Genomic DNA, 17528 nt, shown 5'->3' with positions numbered 1-17528 from the left:
AAAATGGGTTTTTTTGTGCTGCTGTTATATCATGTTAAGAGAGAATGTTCACACAGGTATTTTTAGGAACTTCATGCTGAACTGTGTGAGCACAGGGAACCCAAAGTATGATAGGTTAAACTTCTGTTCTTTGCTACTTTTCCTCAGAATAATAATAAGGGCTGTTTTTTAAAAATAGTTTTAGTATAAGCTTAGTAGGAAGTTCTCCAGTTCTGCCTTTGATGGATTAGTTCATATATTTACACTGTCAAATTCTCCCTTACCTAGGACCTGAGGGAGAGAAGGGTTGATTTTTCTTTTAGTAAAATTGGCTCCTTTGTTTTTTCCCTGAAGAGCAAGTTATTTCTGTTTAAATTTATCCATGCCTAAACAAAATACACAATATTTCTATGTGTGCTTCATTCTGTCAACTATATTTTGCATGCTTGCAGGGAGCAACACAACTTCACTATTCCAGAATTTTTAGTGGTAGTCTCTGTTGAAGGATTTGCTTTGCCTTTCAGGGAAATAAACCTTCTGTAGCAGGACTCTGTATTTAGAAAAATCTGTGGAATAGACTTTACCACTGGTGTGTGGATTGTTTGTTTTTTTCAGGTAACATGCTTATACTTACCATGTGGTCTGATAAATCAACTATATATGCCTGATAGGTAGCTCATGTCTTGCCCTGATGATTTAGGGATAAGCAACAAAAGATGTCCATTAGTACTGTTGGGGTTTTTTGTGATACAGGATTTTTTTATTGCCGTGATATGATTTTTTGCACATGGACCTATTAAATGCCATCTGTTGTTCCAGAGGAGTAATATATTAAAGTTACTGTATTAATTTGATAAAATCTGCTCACTAGTTGTTTTGGGTTTTTTTTAATGGTTATAATTCTGCCTTTTAATAACATTTCTGCAAATAGGAAGACAAAGTGGCTATATATATATGTATATATAGATATATATATGTATATATAAACATACTGTGTTTTTTGAAATTAAGAAAACCTGTGTTTCCCTTTTGTCTTTGCAGTGCTAAAGTTTGCTTATCACCTTCACTGCCATTTTTTGTAAGGCAGTAAACTTAAATTTAACAAATGTTAAAAATTAAACAGAAAACCCCCAACAAAGCCCTGTTTGTAATAAAACCCCCCTTTTAAAAATTTTTTTGTGGTTGTTTTGAAAAGTAATGCTGCCTAGTACTAGACATGTAACTAGGAAATGCGTATGATTCATTAGCTTGTAAGTTTTCTCATGATTAATAAGAGAAGTGTTCCAATCTAAATGTAATGGTTATGTAAGCCGATAAAGATGACTACAAGATCTTTAATGTAAATAAAATGTTTTACTAAGCACTGTAAAATCAAGATACAATACTTGAATGAGATACGAGGTATTTTATTATCACAGCTTCTTTGAATCCTGATCTATTTTCCTTATGTATTGTGCTAGTTATATTACTGGATATTTGTTATTGCCATCTTTCACTACAAGGCTATATAAGTCAGATTTGAATATGTGTCTCTTCTGTTGGAGCATGAAATCAGACTGGTTCTCAAGAGCAGAACGGAGGAATATGAACTGGGAAACACAGAAGAGGGAATGTAGTATTGCTAAGGACTATGCAATATGTGAAATAAGCGTTACTCTGGTTGTTTTGTATGACAGCTGCCAATGCAGGAGCCTGATTGTTGTCTTGGGAGAAAGAGCGAGAGCCTGAAATTGTAGGGGTTTGCCCTGCTGCAAGGGAGTGGTGTGTGTGTTTGAATATTGTATTACGTTTGTATATTTATATTGTATTTTATGTTTAGTTTTTCACAGGGAAACTGTAGGTCCCTGTGAGAATATTCCGGTGCCTAAAAGTGTTACCCATATGCATAAGGAAAGTACTGCAGTCTTGGGCAATACTGAATTATAACTGCAGTATTGTTTTTCCTTAATGTGTATTTTATAGGTAGAAGCAGTCTCTGTTGCTAAAATGCTCTTATTTGTTAAATTGGTTCCTGTTTTATCTGATGCACCTATAAAATACAAGTAATGATATGTAGTAAATGGTTTGATCCTGGTATTGTCTAAGTTGTTCTGGAAATGGATTTGTTCTCGGCTTCCAGTACTTCTGTGGTGGTTTCAGCACAACTTCTCTGCCAAATAAGCCTTCCAGTACATTGCTTAGGATTATTTTTCCCCAGATTTTAATTTGTGAGTTCTGCTTTATGAAAATACATTATGTCCTACCTGATTCATGTTATGTGGTTTCTTGTATACTTTGAAAAATTCTTTTATGTATGTGTAGTTCATCAAGAGAATCATTACAAATAACTGTCAACAGTACCTGTGTTTCTGCCTCAAAAATGCTACTTCTGCATTAGGTTTAAATTAACTCTCCAGTGTCACACAGTATGAGGAGTCTTTTTCTGTCATGGTATCTTGGGTTCTAAATGCCAGGTAATTGGTAGGGCAGGTTTAGATGAGATATTGGGAAGGAATTCTTCCCCATGTGAGTGCTGATGTCCTTGCACACGGTGCCCAGAGAAGCTGTGGCCGCCTCATCCCTGGAAGTGTCCAAGGCCAGGTTGGACCGGGCTTGGAGCAACCTGGGGTGGTGGAAGGTGTCCCTATATATACACATATATATATATATTCACATACATTTTTGAAAATATATTTTTGCAAGTTGGATTAATTGGTTTTGTATACAGGCAGGGCAATGTTTCTGTGACTGATGTGGAAGTAAAAAGACAGAAAATCTGATACAAAGGCTGTTTAAATGCAGCTGTGCTTGATAACCAGTTAATTACCAATTTCATTTGGTTGAAATGCTTTAGCTTGCAGCTGGTAATTGCTTTTATTGGAGAAGGTACAAGATGTTTACTATTTGTCGCATCAGAGCATCTCAAAGATTTGGAGATCAAACTTTGGTTTTGTTTTTTAAGGACCTGGAAATAATATCTTTATATGGAAAGTGTTACCTTCTTGTTACAGTTTTCAGAGTAGGACTCATATTAGCTTGTGTACTTGATGTAATCTAATTGTGAATCAAACCTGTATTTCACACCTTTTGTAACTGTTTGTTAACCAGACTTCTGTGCTGGGAGACTTAATAGAAGTGACTTACTGACATTCAACTATGTGCTGCCTGTGTGACTAAACACATGCCTAACAAAAGTACTTGTATCAGTGGAGAGAATTTCCAAAATATTAAAGAACTTGATGATGAAGAAGACAAATCTTCATCCTAATGGTCTCAATTTCTGTGAGACTTTATGGTTGCATTTCATTTTTGTTCTTAAGTAATTTAATCTATTAATTAAAAAAAAAAAAAAAAGCTTTTGAAACTTTGTAATAGCTTTGTTCCTTTGTCTGATTTTTTTATTCTTGCTTTCTCTGTCTTTTGCTCAGCTATGTTTGTGTCTGTGATTATTGCTGTCATAACGCTGTCTGGGATTCTCTGAAGCAAGTACAATGCAGTGAAGTTTTATCTGTGGCTGAGGCACTACGCAAAACAGTTACTGTGTCATTTTGGCAGTCTGGAGCAGCTATGTGAATGCTGAAGCCATGTCTTGGCTGCTCCCCTCTTGTTTGCAAGAGCTTCCAACATTGCAGAGCAAATATGCAGTCTCAAGGTAGTAGTCAGTCTTCAAAGAAAGGATCAAGTCCTGCCAGTGTGGTAATTTTCAGACTTTCTCTTGTTCTTTAGCTCAAAATGGATGTTAATGGATGAAATGGCACTTTTTTAGAAGAAAAAATTCTTTTCAGTGAAGTTGACAACAAGAAGAGGAGCAGTTTTCAATTTTTACCGGCCATGTTTCTTTTGTCACTTTCTACTGGCATGGTAGAGTTGTTAATCAACATGTCCTCACTTGTTAGAGAATATCCTTGACATAATTTTTGTTTCTCAGATGTACAGAAGTGACACATAGGGAGGTTATGTAGAATGGCCGTGCTTTTTAATCCTAGGTGTGCTCGCTGATCCCTGTAAGTGCTGAGTCAGAGAAAAATTCTGTCATATCTGTAGAATGTGGGAGTTGATGAAAACTAATTAAAGCAATGCAAAAGCCTTTCAGCACTTTTGGGCAAGCTTTGCTAAAAGATCATTTTTTCACAAGTCTTGAATCTTGATCAAAATATCTAATTACGATGTAGACCATGTCATAGCTGACATCATTGCTTTCAGCCGTTGTAACAGTGGAAGGTCCTGATGCGGAAAGGTTTGTGGCGTAAGTCTGTCCAATGTGCTGACAGAACTTTTTGACAATCCATGCAGCTTTTGTTTCTTCCACAGTGATGTTTTTTTCTGAGTAGCCAAGTGTCAGAATCTCACCTTGTCCAGCTGCACAGAATGGTCAACAGCGTGAATAAACCCCCATAGCTCAGCTTTCTTAACATTCTTGATTTTTTGCTTGATCTGTTTCAGAGAGAGGATAATTATGCAGAAAAGTGGCATATTTTGCAGACATGCTTTACCTGAAGAATGCAAAAAAGGACTTAAAAGTTGAATTTGTTTTTTAATACTGCTGAACTAAATAAAGCCTCCAATTGATTGCTGTGGTTTTGTGGTCTGCTGCACTGAAACAGAAATAAGCTCAAAGGAGGATTGTCTTTGTTCTTCACAGAGTGTATACAGAAAGTTTTCAGCATTTGGAGGTCAAATAATGAACAATTGTGTTAGTGGGAGGATTAGTAATATTTTTAAAATATTAAAAAATGGTCAAGCAAGCAAGTTCAAATTAATGGAGACTTAAAGAAATATGACGATTCAGAGGATAGTAAGGACTGTCTAGAAGAGATTTACTTTGATATGATTGTACGGTTTTGTGCCAGGGAAGGCTTAGATTGGATATTGGGGACAATTTATTCCCTGGAAAGGGTTCTCAAACCCTGGCACAGGCTACTCAGGGCAGTAATGTCTGAGTCCCTGTCCCCAGGGACATTTAAAAACTGTATGGGTATGGCACCTGGGGACGTGGGTTAGCAGTGGCCTTGACAGTGATGGGGGAACAGTTGGACTCAGTAGTCCTGGCCGGCTTTTCCAACCTAAGCAGTTCTGTGTGATGGATCTCTGTACACAAGGACTGAATATGAGAGATGTCACCAGCTGAATAAATCAAACTGCTTGGATAAAAAAATACAATGGAACTATATGTGAGCCTCAGTCAGGCATTTTGGGGCCAATCCATAGTTGCTGTGTGCACTGTTCTAGCAGCTGACTAACTTCTGTATTTCCTCGACAGCCGAGAAGTATAGTCTGCCCACTGCAGAATCAGGTACTTACCTAAGTGTGTGGCTTCTACTTTCATAAAGCAGTGCTTCCATATTCAGTGTAAAAATGTGGCTTCTTGTGCTTAGGACATTTGCCATAAAAATGGACAACTCCCATTTGCTGCTGAAAAGATGATTTCTTAGTACAGTGAAACCGAATTGACATTTCTTATCTTCATTCTATTTGTACAAAGTTAAAATGTGGGTAGAGGCTGTAGTTTTCCCGCCACTTCTAGAATTTTGTCTAATGTGGGTGAAGAGTGGATAGTTTTTTAAGGACTGATAAAATAATAGTGTGAGAAAACAAGTGATTTGGGGGGAGTAGAAGCTATGCTTATGTTTCTCCTTTTCAAATTCTTAATAATATGAGGAACGTCCAATTGCAAATGATTGGAAGAAAGAAGGAGATCTTGAAGAAATGAGACAGGGTGTAACTAGATCATACTGAAGATGGTTTAATGTGGGGTATTTTTTGGTGGATCCTAGGTCCTGCTCCCTCAGTTGAATTGTTTCTGTTTAGAAGCTGCAGGAAGAGCTGTAAAGAGCTTATCCTCTGAAGGGTTCTGCACATGGGGGAAGCATGTGACAAGTGAGTCAGTCTTCATGGGCCGATACTTGAGTGAGTCGCTGAGGTAAATGTGTCTCTAGATGGGAGGCTTTTGTGCAGTGACTTGAGTGATTCTCTTACACGATTGTTTCATTGGGAATGTCTAGATAAGGCCTTGTCTGGAATACAGTTTATTTCTCTTCTGTTTTGGAAGGATTATTCTATTTTAAAAATAGGTGAAGAGGACATGCACTGGGATTCTGAGGGTAATCTGGAGATTTATACAAGGATTTGAAATAATTTAAATTGCTCTAGTTTAGCAAAATTTAAACCTTGCATCCTCCTTGCATACCACTGCCCCATGGTCCGCAAGCTCCCAAGAAAAATGTGTAAAGAACGTAGCAATTGCAGGATTCAAGCAAATGGAGTCAAGCTGATTAAGAAAAATTTTAGGCCGAAAAGCTGAAAAACGTAAAGATTGGAGAAGGAAACCAAATTTGAAGGTGGTATTTGATCCATTATGAGAAGAATTGTGGGATGTGGGATAGGAATGAAGTAAATTTGATCCAGAAATCATTTTCAGTTCTGTTCTCTTTCCATACTGGTTCACTGGTTTGTAGAAGGGGGTGGGGGAAAAATGCAGGCAGGCAAAACCCGACTATATAAACCTTTCAAGTGAAATTAAACCCGGAACACAAAGTCTTGGGGGAAGCAATTGTTGCTTAAACGTTCATCATACCGACTAGTGTACAAATATGAAGATGCAATATTGTTGATAATATATGTTGGTGTTCAGCTCCTGTTGAATTACCAGTTCTCAAAATCATAAGGGGTGATTTTGCTTTGGCAGATCCAATATTTTATGGGATTTTTTTTGGTTGATCAAAAGATCATGTTCTAAATCTGTTTTTTTGAATGATTGGTTCTCTAACATTAGTTCACCGGAGGAGATAAGTCTTTTAAAAAAACTGTTAAAATGTGTGTGTGTTTTTTAAAATCATAGTACTTTTCTAAAACTGTAGTTTAGGCTCATGACTTCTTTCTTCCTTTTGACTGTTCCAGTAGAAGGCGTTTTCAGTAAATTCATTGACTTGTACTAGTGTTTAGTAGGTGTTGATGACTTTTCTTCTAAGCCTTTTAAAACTACCAGAAATGGTATATCTTGCCTTACATAGAGAAACTTAATTCAGTTTTTTTCAAATGTTCAGCTAAGTTTGAGGGAATAAAGGCCCCTCATTTTATCAAATGTTCTTTCTATAGGGCTTTCAAGAACTACTGGTTACATATATTAATATAAGTATGAAAAGGATTAATAGAGCTCTCTAATCTCACTTTCCCAGTCTCTTGTAAATGCTACAACTTTGTTAGCTTTCCTGTCACAGTAAACTTTCACAGCTGAGACCTGAATTACGAAAACCAGGAAGAACGTAATCTAAAAACAGTGTTCTTTCAGTCTTTGTTTGCAATATAATTAAAAGGGGCAGTAAGTTTTGAGAAGACAGGCACATCTTTTGTGGTATATTTGCACTGGAGAAATAAGCAAATTGCCATCGAGATAGAAAATGTCTTCCCTCATAGCTTTCTGAAAACGTCATTTTATTTTGCTGCATACTGTGGTGCTTTCAGATACTAAGTTTCGATTTAAATGGGAAGATGCCATTTTCAGAATGTAAACCAGTTATTCTAGTTTTGCTTAAAAACCCACCTTGCAAACTGATAAGAGTAACAAAGGTGGGAATTCACCTCATCCTGTCTTCCCACTGAAGTAAACCTTAATTGGCTCCATTTATATGCTAATATTAAGCACAGGAAGCTTCCTTTGTCTTTACCTTTTACACAGTGAGGGAAATAATGCAGGGAAGCCTGATTAGGTTACATTAATGTTGCATAGTCAATATTGAAATTTGAAAATAAACAGTAAAATCTCTCTTGTCCATGTTAAATGTCCCATTCTTTACTGACCACTCTCGATTTTTTTGTTTCTGTTTTTTTTATTTTAAATACTCAACTTACACCTCTCTCCATTGTTACTGAGCGTGGAACATTGGCTGTTTCTGGCCTTTTATTCTTAAATTGCATTAGGATTTTGTTTATGTCTGAGGATATTTTGTTTTACACTTTCGAATAATTGGTTCTAAAAACAAATCTAAAAAATAAACCACAAAAAATATTTCTCTATAGGGCTTTAATAGAATAACTGGGAGTACTGAAAGGAAGAAACAAGTTTCAAGGACTTCCAGTATTGCACACTTAAATGGTAAATCCTGAGCTTTTCATGTTTGTGTGTGTACAGTTATGCCAAGAAAAAGCATATTTAATCTGAAACAATATTCTTTGGTCCTTTAGAGTATTTTTCTTTCACTGTACGGAGAAGTTGGTGTTGTAGAATTTCCTTCAGTTCATGCCAAATTGTATCTTTGCTATTGAATCCCTACGTTGGACACTGGGACCAAAACCAGTCTGTGTGCTTTTAATTAGGGAACCATAGTAAAGCCTGTTTTTAAAACTATTTCATGACTTGGCTCAAGGCTGAGGAAGCTGTGACTGTGCAGTATACCTGTCTGCTGGGTGCTTAAGTAGCTGGTTATCATTATTGGCAAGCAGGAACCCGAAGAGCTTTTTTAACTGCCCTCTGCTGAGCCACTAACCTTTGTCCCAAAGTTCAGGTTTTGGGGGACTATTCAGTGCCTTTAGGTCTGATCCCAAACCCCAAATTTAGCAGTGCTACAGAAATGTATGTAGTCAGAAGTAGAACATATGTGCAGAATATTAGCTGAGAGCAAGTGCTTTAGCTTTGAGCTTCAGTTAATGCAGGAAATGCCACATTTCCAGCTTAAGAAAAGAAATATGACTTTGTTTTCTGCTTTTGGGCACAGTTCAGGGCTGTAGTACGCCAGCATGATGATTGAGAGTGTAACAAAATGCACATTTCTTTAAGCTTCCCCTCTCTCATATGTTTTGCTCCCATTGTTTAAGTGGTGTAATTACTGTGTGGTATCTTCTGTCTCCTCCCTTGTTTTGGTTCCAGTAGGTTGGGTTTTTTGGTGGTATCAAAGTATGGCAGTAGGGTAGAGAAGGAGAACATCAATGTTTAGATTTCCCCTTGAGAGAATAAACATGATACCCTTCCTTTATAGGTTCGTGATGATGTCACTGACTGTTGTGAGGAATGTTTTCTTCCTGGCTGTCCTTTGTCAAGGGAGAATACCTATTGCTTTCCTTGCAGGCCTGGGAGTGTAGCTTGACATTGGTGGCCAGAATAAACAAAAAAAGCAGTTGGCGTTAATGCCCACACATTTACAGGTTGTAGTTCAAGATTGTATTAAAAAAAACCTATGGCTGCTATTGACTCAACTGCTGCCTCCCTAGATTTAAATTAGCTAGCTTGCCTCTTAAAGAAGTTCTTGCTCATGTAGATGATTGAACTTTTGTGTAAACTTATGAATGTGCTTTCTTACTTGTGCCACTGTGAGACAGGTGAGCTTTATGCTCCTAGCAGTGTGATGCTGTAGAAGTGGATCTAGAGTAAAAATACCTGTTTTTCTGTGCATTTGTTTTCTGAAAAATGCTCAGCCTAAAAACTCCAATCAAGGCAAACTCAAAGAAGAATCCTGGAATGCCATTTTACTCTAGCATTTTCATACATAGGCAAATGATGCTGATTTGCATAAAGTTGTCAGTGTAGCTGAAGAGAGCACCTCTAAGCTTTGTAAAGCAAATCCGTGTTTAGTCTTACAGAAGATATTTTTTAAGTACCACGCTGTAAAATTTCACTGAATCTTTACATGTCTTCAGTGAAAAAATATATATCAGAAAACCCCAACAGTATTGGATTTCTACTACTATAGCAAGTAACATTTTTCTGAAATGGAAATGTTGCGTCTGTTGCACTGTTTTTGGTGTCCTATACATTGTGTGTGAACTAGGTGTTTAGGAAAACTTGATCTACCCAGGGGGGAAAAAAAAGTCTGGGAAGTAAACAATCCAAGCAAGTGTTGAAAATTATTTTGAATTTTAAATTTTCAGTGCAATACATGTGGATTGTGTACTGGCACAGATGCTTCTGAATTCTCATAGCATGAGGAGAATTTGAAATCCACGTGCTAGAGAGCATTGCTAATGGAATGAAACTCTGATTCCATTATAAGAAATTTGAGATTTTCCATTATTTTTTGGGAATTATTTTGCATTTTGACAGATTTCTTTGGCCCACTGTGCTTACTGTGTTTATCAAAAAGGTATAGCAAAATGGGTATGCGTAGTTAAACAGGTGGTTGCAAACAAATCAAGTGTTACTGTAACAAGAAGATGTAACATTCATCTTCAACTGTTCTTGTAACGGCTTTGTAGCTGGCAGTGGGAAACAGTGCTTTCAGTTTGCTGGAAATGCCTCACATACTTTTTTTGGATAAATTTTAGTGTTCTGTTTGGATGTGTCTTTCTCCTTGTAAAAGTTACTTGATGACTCAGTTGATCATCAGTTGTTTTCTGTTTTCAGGTGGCTGAACAGCAATGTCACAGAACTGACCACGCTGGTCATAGTAAGTAAGCTGTAGCAGTAAGCATTCTGATAGGTCTCTGAGAAGCATGACTCATACAGGGTAAAGGAAAATATTATTTACTGAATGGCTTAGTGCTAAATTCTTCATCCAGGTTGTGATTTCAGCCAGACATTAAGTACAGCCTCAGCTAACACTTACGGATTCTTAGTCCATGGGTGCAATTATTTTTGCGACTTCAGGTTTAGCTGTTAAGAAGGTCTTTAACAATTGACATAATACTGTTATCATTCTTTCTGGATTACTTTGTATGTAGGCTTGAAATATAAATTTGATAGCCTGTAATTTTAGTGTTGTATACCTTTTAGTACTTTTGATGTCTGTTGTACAATTTACAGAGTATTTAAAATTAATTGAGAGTTTGTGCTGGGAGTTTAATTCTAAAGTTGGTTCTTAGCAACTTTGAAAGGCATTTTGCACAGTCAGAGAATACGTGATATTTTGCTAGGTGCTGAATGTGAGTTTTCATGTTTTACTAGACTGGGTGATACAGTGGAATCTGATGTCTCAATAGCGACCTTCTGGCTCTCATCCCAGATGTAACTTTACTGTAAAGTTAGCAGAGGTGAAATTTGCACTGACAGTAGGAAAGAAAAGTCTAAATCAATAATTCTTGCATGCTGGTTAAAATTATTTGTAAGATTAAATTTAAAAAGATCAGGTTTCAGCAGTGCTTTCTGTTTAATGTGGAAGAAGCTATGACAGCCACTAGTATGTCTTAATACAGTGTTTATGAGAATGGCAAGAGCACCATCAGCAGCTACTGAATTCAAAGAGCCAAGAGGTTAATATGAGGAGAGCAGATCTCTTAAACAGGAAGGATCAAGTGAAGTAAAGCTCAAAAGAGCAGTTTTCTAGTGATTATATTGCTGAGCAGGCAGTGATAGGAGAGCAGGTAAGGGTGGGAGGTATGAGAGCCTGCGATTTCAAAATCATGAGCAGCGTTCTGAACCATTAAAAAAGTAAAAAGCAGAACCAGGAAAGTCATTAAGTAATTTGCATTAACAGACAGAAATAGGAAGGCTTTATCTAGTATTTAATATTTAGTGCAGAGTCAGATATTGTGAAACTTCCTGTAATGCAGTAGTGTACTCCCAGCTTCTGTAACTTGAGCTGATTTTAGTTAAAAAGCCTTCATTTAATAAAAGCTTACCCTTCTTTTGTTAACGAGGTAACGTTTTTTGCTGGGATGTACTGAGAGTGCTACTTTCCCAGCCTCCAGTGACTGGAAGGATGTAGAAACTTTCTAGAAGAAGCTTCCACTTTTGCAGGGGATAAGGGGATGAAATATATAATTGGTATGAAACATTACCTCTATGTTTGGCTTTGAAAAGCTAAACCTGCTAACTTTCTGACTTCTGAAATCTTGTTTTTAAAAAAGTCCTTTACCTTGGGAAGGAGATACCATTCCATTAAGAATACAGGTGCATCGCTGGAATTAAAAATTTGTCCTGACTTCTGAACACTCCAAGTGTTACATGGGTTCCTTTCTCCTTAATGATTTGGGAGTTATTATCTACAGACAAGTCCTCTGTGGGCAGTTTTTCCTGGGCCTAGAAGCATAGAATGAGAACTGCTGCTGGAGGCAGCTGACCACTCTTGCTTTGTGGAGTCATCAGAATGAATGCTGAAGAAGAGTGCCGTACTCAGAAAAATGAGAAAAATGCTCCATAAATGGTCAAGTTGACATGCATGAATTTCCTCCCTGTAAGTATGCATTTGGAGAAAAACAGGAGGAATTTATAGATTTATGCTTTTTGATGAGTTTTCTTGTAGCCATTAAAAAATACAAGAGAAACAATAGCCAGGTGTAGATCTCTTTCTTTTAACAAACTTAATTTTGATGCTGGCTATTAGTACCAACAGCTAACTACTCAGTATTACAGCTTTCTACTCAGTGTGCCAGTTTATTTTCTTTGTGTGTTTATCCAGCCATACTTAATTCTTTTCTGAGACATGAAAAATATAAAATCTCTGAATAATAATAAAAATGTATCCTTAATCATCTCTAAAGTTCTTGTGAGTATAGTCAATTCCTTAGCCTACAGAACATACTCTCTTCACTACGAAGCAATAATAACCTGTCTGTCCAAACAAAGAAATGGCACTTCCATGCACCTGGGGTTGTAACAAATAGGTTGATGAAGGGAGAACTTGAAAAGATTGGGAAAAAATGGCAAGTAATAATTCTTTCTGTGTTGTCAATTGTGGTGTTGGTGTTTGGTCTTTCTGTTTGGTGGGATGTTTTTTGATTTTTCATGTTGCAATGATGCCATTTTAGATAGGAAGTTCCTGTGGATGCTAATTACTACTCCCCAAATTAAAATTCTTTTAATTACTGAATGTGGCTCTTTATTTGTTACAAAAGGCAGCAGTGGTGGATTTTAGCAGTCCAAATTTATTTGCAGAAACAGCTAATTTAGATTGTTGACACAATACTTAAAAGTTAAGCAGATAGGACTTCCAAAAAATTTACTATATGGTTGTAACTAAACAAGTTATTAATGGCTATAACAAAAAAACCAAGAATTCAGAGTAAAAGATCAGCTTGGCAGAAGGCTGATCAAAATTTTCTGGAATAAAGTTAGGCAATTAAGAGGAGAGGCCTCTTTGACAAAAATCGTGATGACAAGGCAAATTTTTGAGAGATGCTGCCATTACAGGGATACTAGTGTTGGATGAGTATGGCAACGAGCAGAAGCATCTTCATAGGTGAGGTCTATACCTGAGGATTTTTTTTTCCAGTTTTTTGGAAGGGAGGGTGGAGGGGGGAAAAAAAAAAGAGCAAAGAGGAGCAAGATGTTAGATGATTCAGAAATCAGGTGTTCTACAGGAAGTTTAAATAAGGATTTAACAGGCTTTGAAAACTACCCAATTTTCTTTCACAATAACAAAAGTATTCAGTGGCTTACTTGGAATTGGGGGCTAGGAGTGTGAAAGCAAACAAAAAATGGGTGTGAGTCAGACCCATGAAAGATTTAATGTATTTCGGTTACTGGTTCTAAAATATGCAAGCAAATTGCCAAGAAAAGTCCTTTCCTTACTTGAAATTTAAATGTAGATAAATAATAGCCTGTTTGCAGTAGAATAAAGACTTGCAGAAACAAGCAAGTTAGACAAACAGTTTTTACTTTTATAAAAACATCTGCTTTATCGCTTGCAGCTTCCATATCTCAGAATAAAAGAAAATTAACAAAAAATGGGATTATTGAACCACAAGTGAAATAAGTTGGAATACGCTTCACAGAGTACTGAGGAAAGAAAGAAGAAAAATTTGGTGGACTTGGGTTAACAAAAGTATTTGTATGGTTTTACAGCAATTAGAGTGTATTGGTATGCTGTTCCCCCTTCTCATCAAACGTTAGCTTAAGCATCTACATAGCAAATACATAGCTGTATTTGCCTTTTTACATTATGTAACTACTCAAAAAGATGCAGAGAATTCATGGAAATGTGCATTTGGTTATGGAAAAGGTATCTCTGTTTTTATAGTCCCCCCAAAACAATTCTGGTGCCTACAGTACAAGGAAGCTGTGGAGCTGCTGAAGAAGGTCTAGAGGAGGCCACAACAGTGATCTAAAGGTTGGACCCTCTCTGCTTTGGAGCAAGGCTGGGAGAGCTGGGAATGTTCCCCTGGAGAAGGGAAGGATCCAGGGAGAGCTGGGAATGTTCCCCTGGAGAAGGGAAGGATCCAGGGAGAGCTCCGAGCCCCTTGCAGGGCCTGAAGGGGCTCCAGGAGAGCTGGAGAGGGACGGGGGACAAGGGATGGAGGGACAGGACCCAGGGAATGGCTTCCACTGCCAGAGGGTGGGGATGGATGGGGTCTTGGGGAGGAATTCCTGGCTGGGAGAGTGGGAAGGAGCTGGGATGGGATTCCCAGAGAAGCTGTGCCTGCCCCTGGATTCCTGGAAGTGTCCGAGGCCAGGTTGGACATTGGGGCTTAGAGCAGCCTGGGATAGAGGAAGGTGTCCCTGGCCGTGGCAGGGGGTGGCTTGGGATGAGATGAGCTTTATGCTCCCTTCTAAACAGAATCATTCTGAGATTATAAAAGGAGGCTGTTGATGGTTTGTGGTAATAATGTTTGAAAAGTAGCAGTTTTGGGGTTTTTTGACAGTGTGGGGAGGTACACACTTAGCAAGCTCAGAAAATATTTAAAAGCTTCCAAAACAGGCTGTCCCCCAAAGAACATGAGGATTTACTTACTTCATACTCGTGTAACACCTAGAGATTTAATTATATCTTCACTTTAGTATACTAACAATTAACATTGACTAAGAAACTAAAGATAATATGATTGTAACAGTTTTACATGCTTGGAGTAATTATATTGAGTGTATAGGAAGCACAGGGCATTTGTTAATTTTTTTCTACTTATAACTTCTATGTAGGTATTTTTAGAAAATCATCTTATTAAAAAATTGGAAGTAGTTTACTGCTGTATGTTGTCTGCAAATATGGCGTGTGTGTGTGCACTTGTATATCCTTGCTTGTATGTATTTAGATGCCTTTATTGGCTAAAACCAATTAACATGCTAGATCAAACAACTAAAATTACAAAAGTAAAATTACAAAAGGACTGAAAGTGTCAAGGAAAGAATTAACTAACTGCGTATTTTTCTGTGGAATATCTGCTTTTTATTATAGTTTTCTTTTAAACGAATATTCTACATTTGATGTGTTTTAAGTTATAATAGGAAGGCAGTTAAAAAACCAAAACAAAACACAAAACCCCTTTACTGACCCAGTTTCTGTAAGAATTACTCCCAACTCTGTTAATGCTTCTGCTGCAAACCAGATTTAATAATGGTTATCTGCTGAGGAGCAGATTCTCGTTTAGTATTGTAAATCCACTTCTAGGAGAAATAGGTGGTTTGTTAAACTTTACTGTACAGATGACAACTGGAGGAGCTCAGATGTAAATTCAGTTTTTGGTAGTATTACCGTGTTGCTTAGACCAGCTGATTTCTCTTTGCAATAACAACATTCTGTTTGTACAAGGAAGTGTTCTGTGTTGTTTACAGTTCCTTCAAAAGTGTAAAAGTTCAGAAATATTTCCAAGTACATGTGATTAGATTAGAGTTTTCATTTTGTTTGCTTTGGCTTTCTTACAGAAGGAAATGTTCTTAGCATTTAAAGATAAAGCTTTGCCCACTTACAGGAAATGAGAAATATTTTTTCTTAATAAATTTCAGAGTCTTAGCATACAGTAGCCTGAAGTGTAGATGTTCAGGTTAAGACGACATGTCTGGTTGACTGTTGAAAAGATAATTTTCCATATGTAAATTGTCACCGCCTTATATTTTCATATATAAAAATACAGATACATTTTTCATATATATAAATCTTCAGGAACTTTTCTGCAGGTAACTCATCTTGAGTATCCTTGAGTCCCTGTTTCAACTAGAAAGCTTCTTTAAATAGGACTTGACTAATTCACCACAAGGAAGCTCCGGAAAGTCTGGTCTTGGTACGGGCTATGAGTTCAAGGAGGGAGGTGTACTGTATGTGGGGGTTATTTTGCTATTTACCTAGACTACCGTTGATAATTTTGCATTTGCTTATTCAGAAGTTTAAAAGAGATTGTAAAATATGCACTTTACAGGTGTTATCAAGTATTTTTTTCATAAAGATAGTTGCAAGGTTCATCTAGCTTTCAAATATTTTGCTCCTGTGTACTTAACATCTTGAGGGCTTGTATGGCAGTAGTTGAAGTTCTGGCTATGTGATCATAAATGATTACATACATATTCGTAATACAAAATGGTTTCTTCCATGGCTCAGTTTCAGTATAAAATCAAGCTGCAACTTTGCCTGTTTTAAAATTAGTCTAGATTACCGACATTCACCTGCATTTTGAAACTCCGAAAGTCGCTATCTATGAATGTCTTCATTAAGGTCGTGTTGTAATGATCCTGATGATGGAGCGTATATTCTCGTACTTGACAGAGAACGTATGTGTATGCATATAAATATTAATGCCTATCAATATGTGTGTGTATATGTGTATATGATTGGTTTTATCAATCCAGGTATCGTATGTTTTGTCTGAGGACCTAATTCATTAGGTATTCTTTCAGCAAGTCAGGATTCTCTTTCCTCTTCTGACCCATCTCCAACCTGAATTTTTTTTTTAAGAATCAGTTTGTATATACATCAAGAGCTGAAAGTAGTTTTGCTGTTTTCAGTGAGGCTGTGATAATTTTTTCTGTGTAGTAAGTATCATAGAAGGCATATTTTGTTTATTTGGGAAAGAATGTAGTAAATTGTGATGATGTGTATGTCCATTATGTAAATGCAGATGTTTTCTAACTAATTTTTTTACATGTTTTGTCAATAGTCAAAGATTTTCTTTTTAAGTTTTTCAAAGGTAATTTCTTTATGGCAAACACAATAATGAAAAGGGTGTGCAATTTGGAATTTTCATACTCTTGCACTATTCAGAGGAAGTAAAGATATGGTGTATTAGAGTACAGCTTAAATGCCTATCAGTTGAATAAAGTATGGGCTTAGAGGTAGTTGACGGTTATATGTATCATCTGCTTTAGATGTTTTACAGAGGCGATGTCAAGGTGAAAGCAGACTTGCAGAATGGTTGGAAATCATTGATATTCTGACTCTGAGGCTGTAAATGGCTCTGTGGCAGATGGAGGCTTTGTCAAGGAAGAAAAATGGCAGCTCTGCAGCATCATAGACACTTGCTTAGCAGCTCAGCGCATAGCCTGTGACCTTCCAGTGTTCAGGAGTTCCTCCTGTGCTTCCATAAATTGTCCTCCAGTTTTACTCCCTAAAAGTAGATAAGCAGTAGTCATTATAATTCTATACTATTTGTGGTATTTCATTGTGAAAAAAATATGCCTGCTTTATTGATAAGTATTAAAAGTAAGCTTTCAAGGATGCTTACAATTTCTGCATTGAGGTGCCAGTAATGGCATTTAACTGAGCCCTGTGTAATACTGAAAGTGAAGATGTTAGTGTGCATATGTATGGCTACAAGTACAGCACAATACAAAACCTGTATATGCAAACTCCAGATGTAGAAGTACATGTTCTGTATGTGAACGTGTATATGTTTATGAATATTCTCTGGAATATTTGAAACACTATAAAATGGACAGTGTTAATTCCAAAAACATTTTTGGAATATGCTCATACTCTGAGCACCTATGTCTGTGACGT

The 17528-nt window shown here is 36.9% G+C and overlaps 1 protein-coding gene across 42 annotated transcripts in view; it reads left to right on the top strand.

The window, feature by feature from the left end:
- BAZ2B (bromodomain adjacent to zinc finger domain 2B) overlaps positions 1-17528 on the top strand; it is a 120360-nt gene that overhangs the window by 23152 nt on the left and 79680 nt on the right. For 16 of the 42 annotated variants that reach the window (XM_086896482.1, XM_086896464.1, XM_086896483.1 and 13 more), the window contains one exon: positions 10292-10334. The exons of the other annotated variants lie outside the window; for them this stretch is intronic. In XM_086896482.1, coding sequence (XP_086752608.1) covers positions 10292-10334 — 43 coding nt within the window. The remainder of the gene's footprint in view (positions 1-10291; positions 10335-17528) is intronic. 42 annotated transcript variants of the gene reach the window in all.

The sequence above is a fragment of the Cyanistes caeruleus genome, chromosome 7 (assembly GCF_971803275.1).
Source record: "Cyanistes caeruleus chromosome 7, bCyaCae1.hap1.1, whole genome shotgun sequence".
Taxonomy (NCBI): domain Eukaryota; kingdom Metazoa; phylum Chordata; class Aves; order Passeriformes; family Paridae; genus Cyanistes; species Cyanistes caeruleus.
This window is presented reverse-complemented; position numbering and strand designations above follow the sequence as displayed.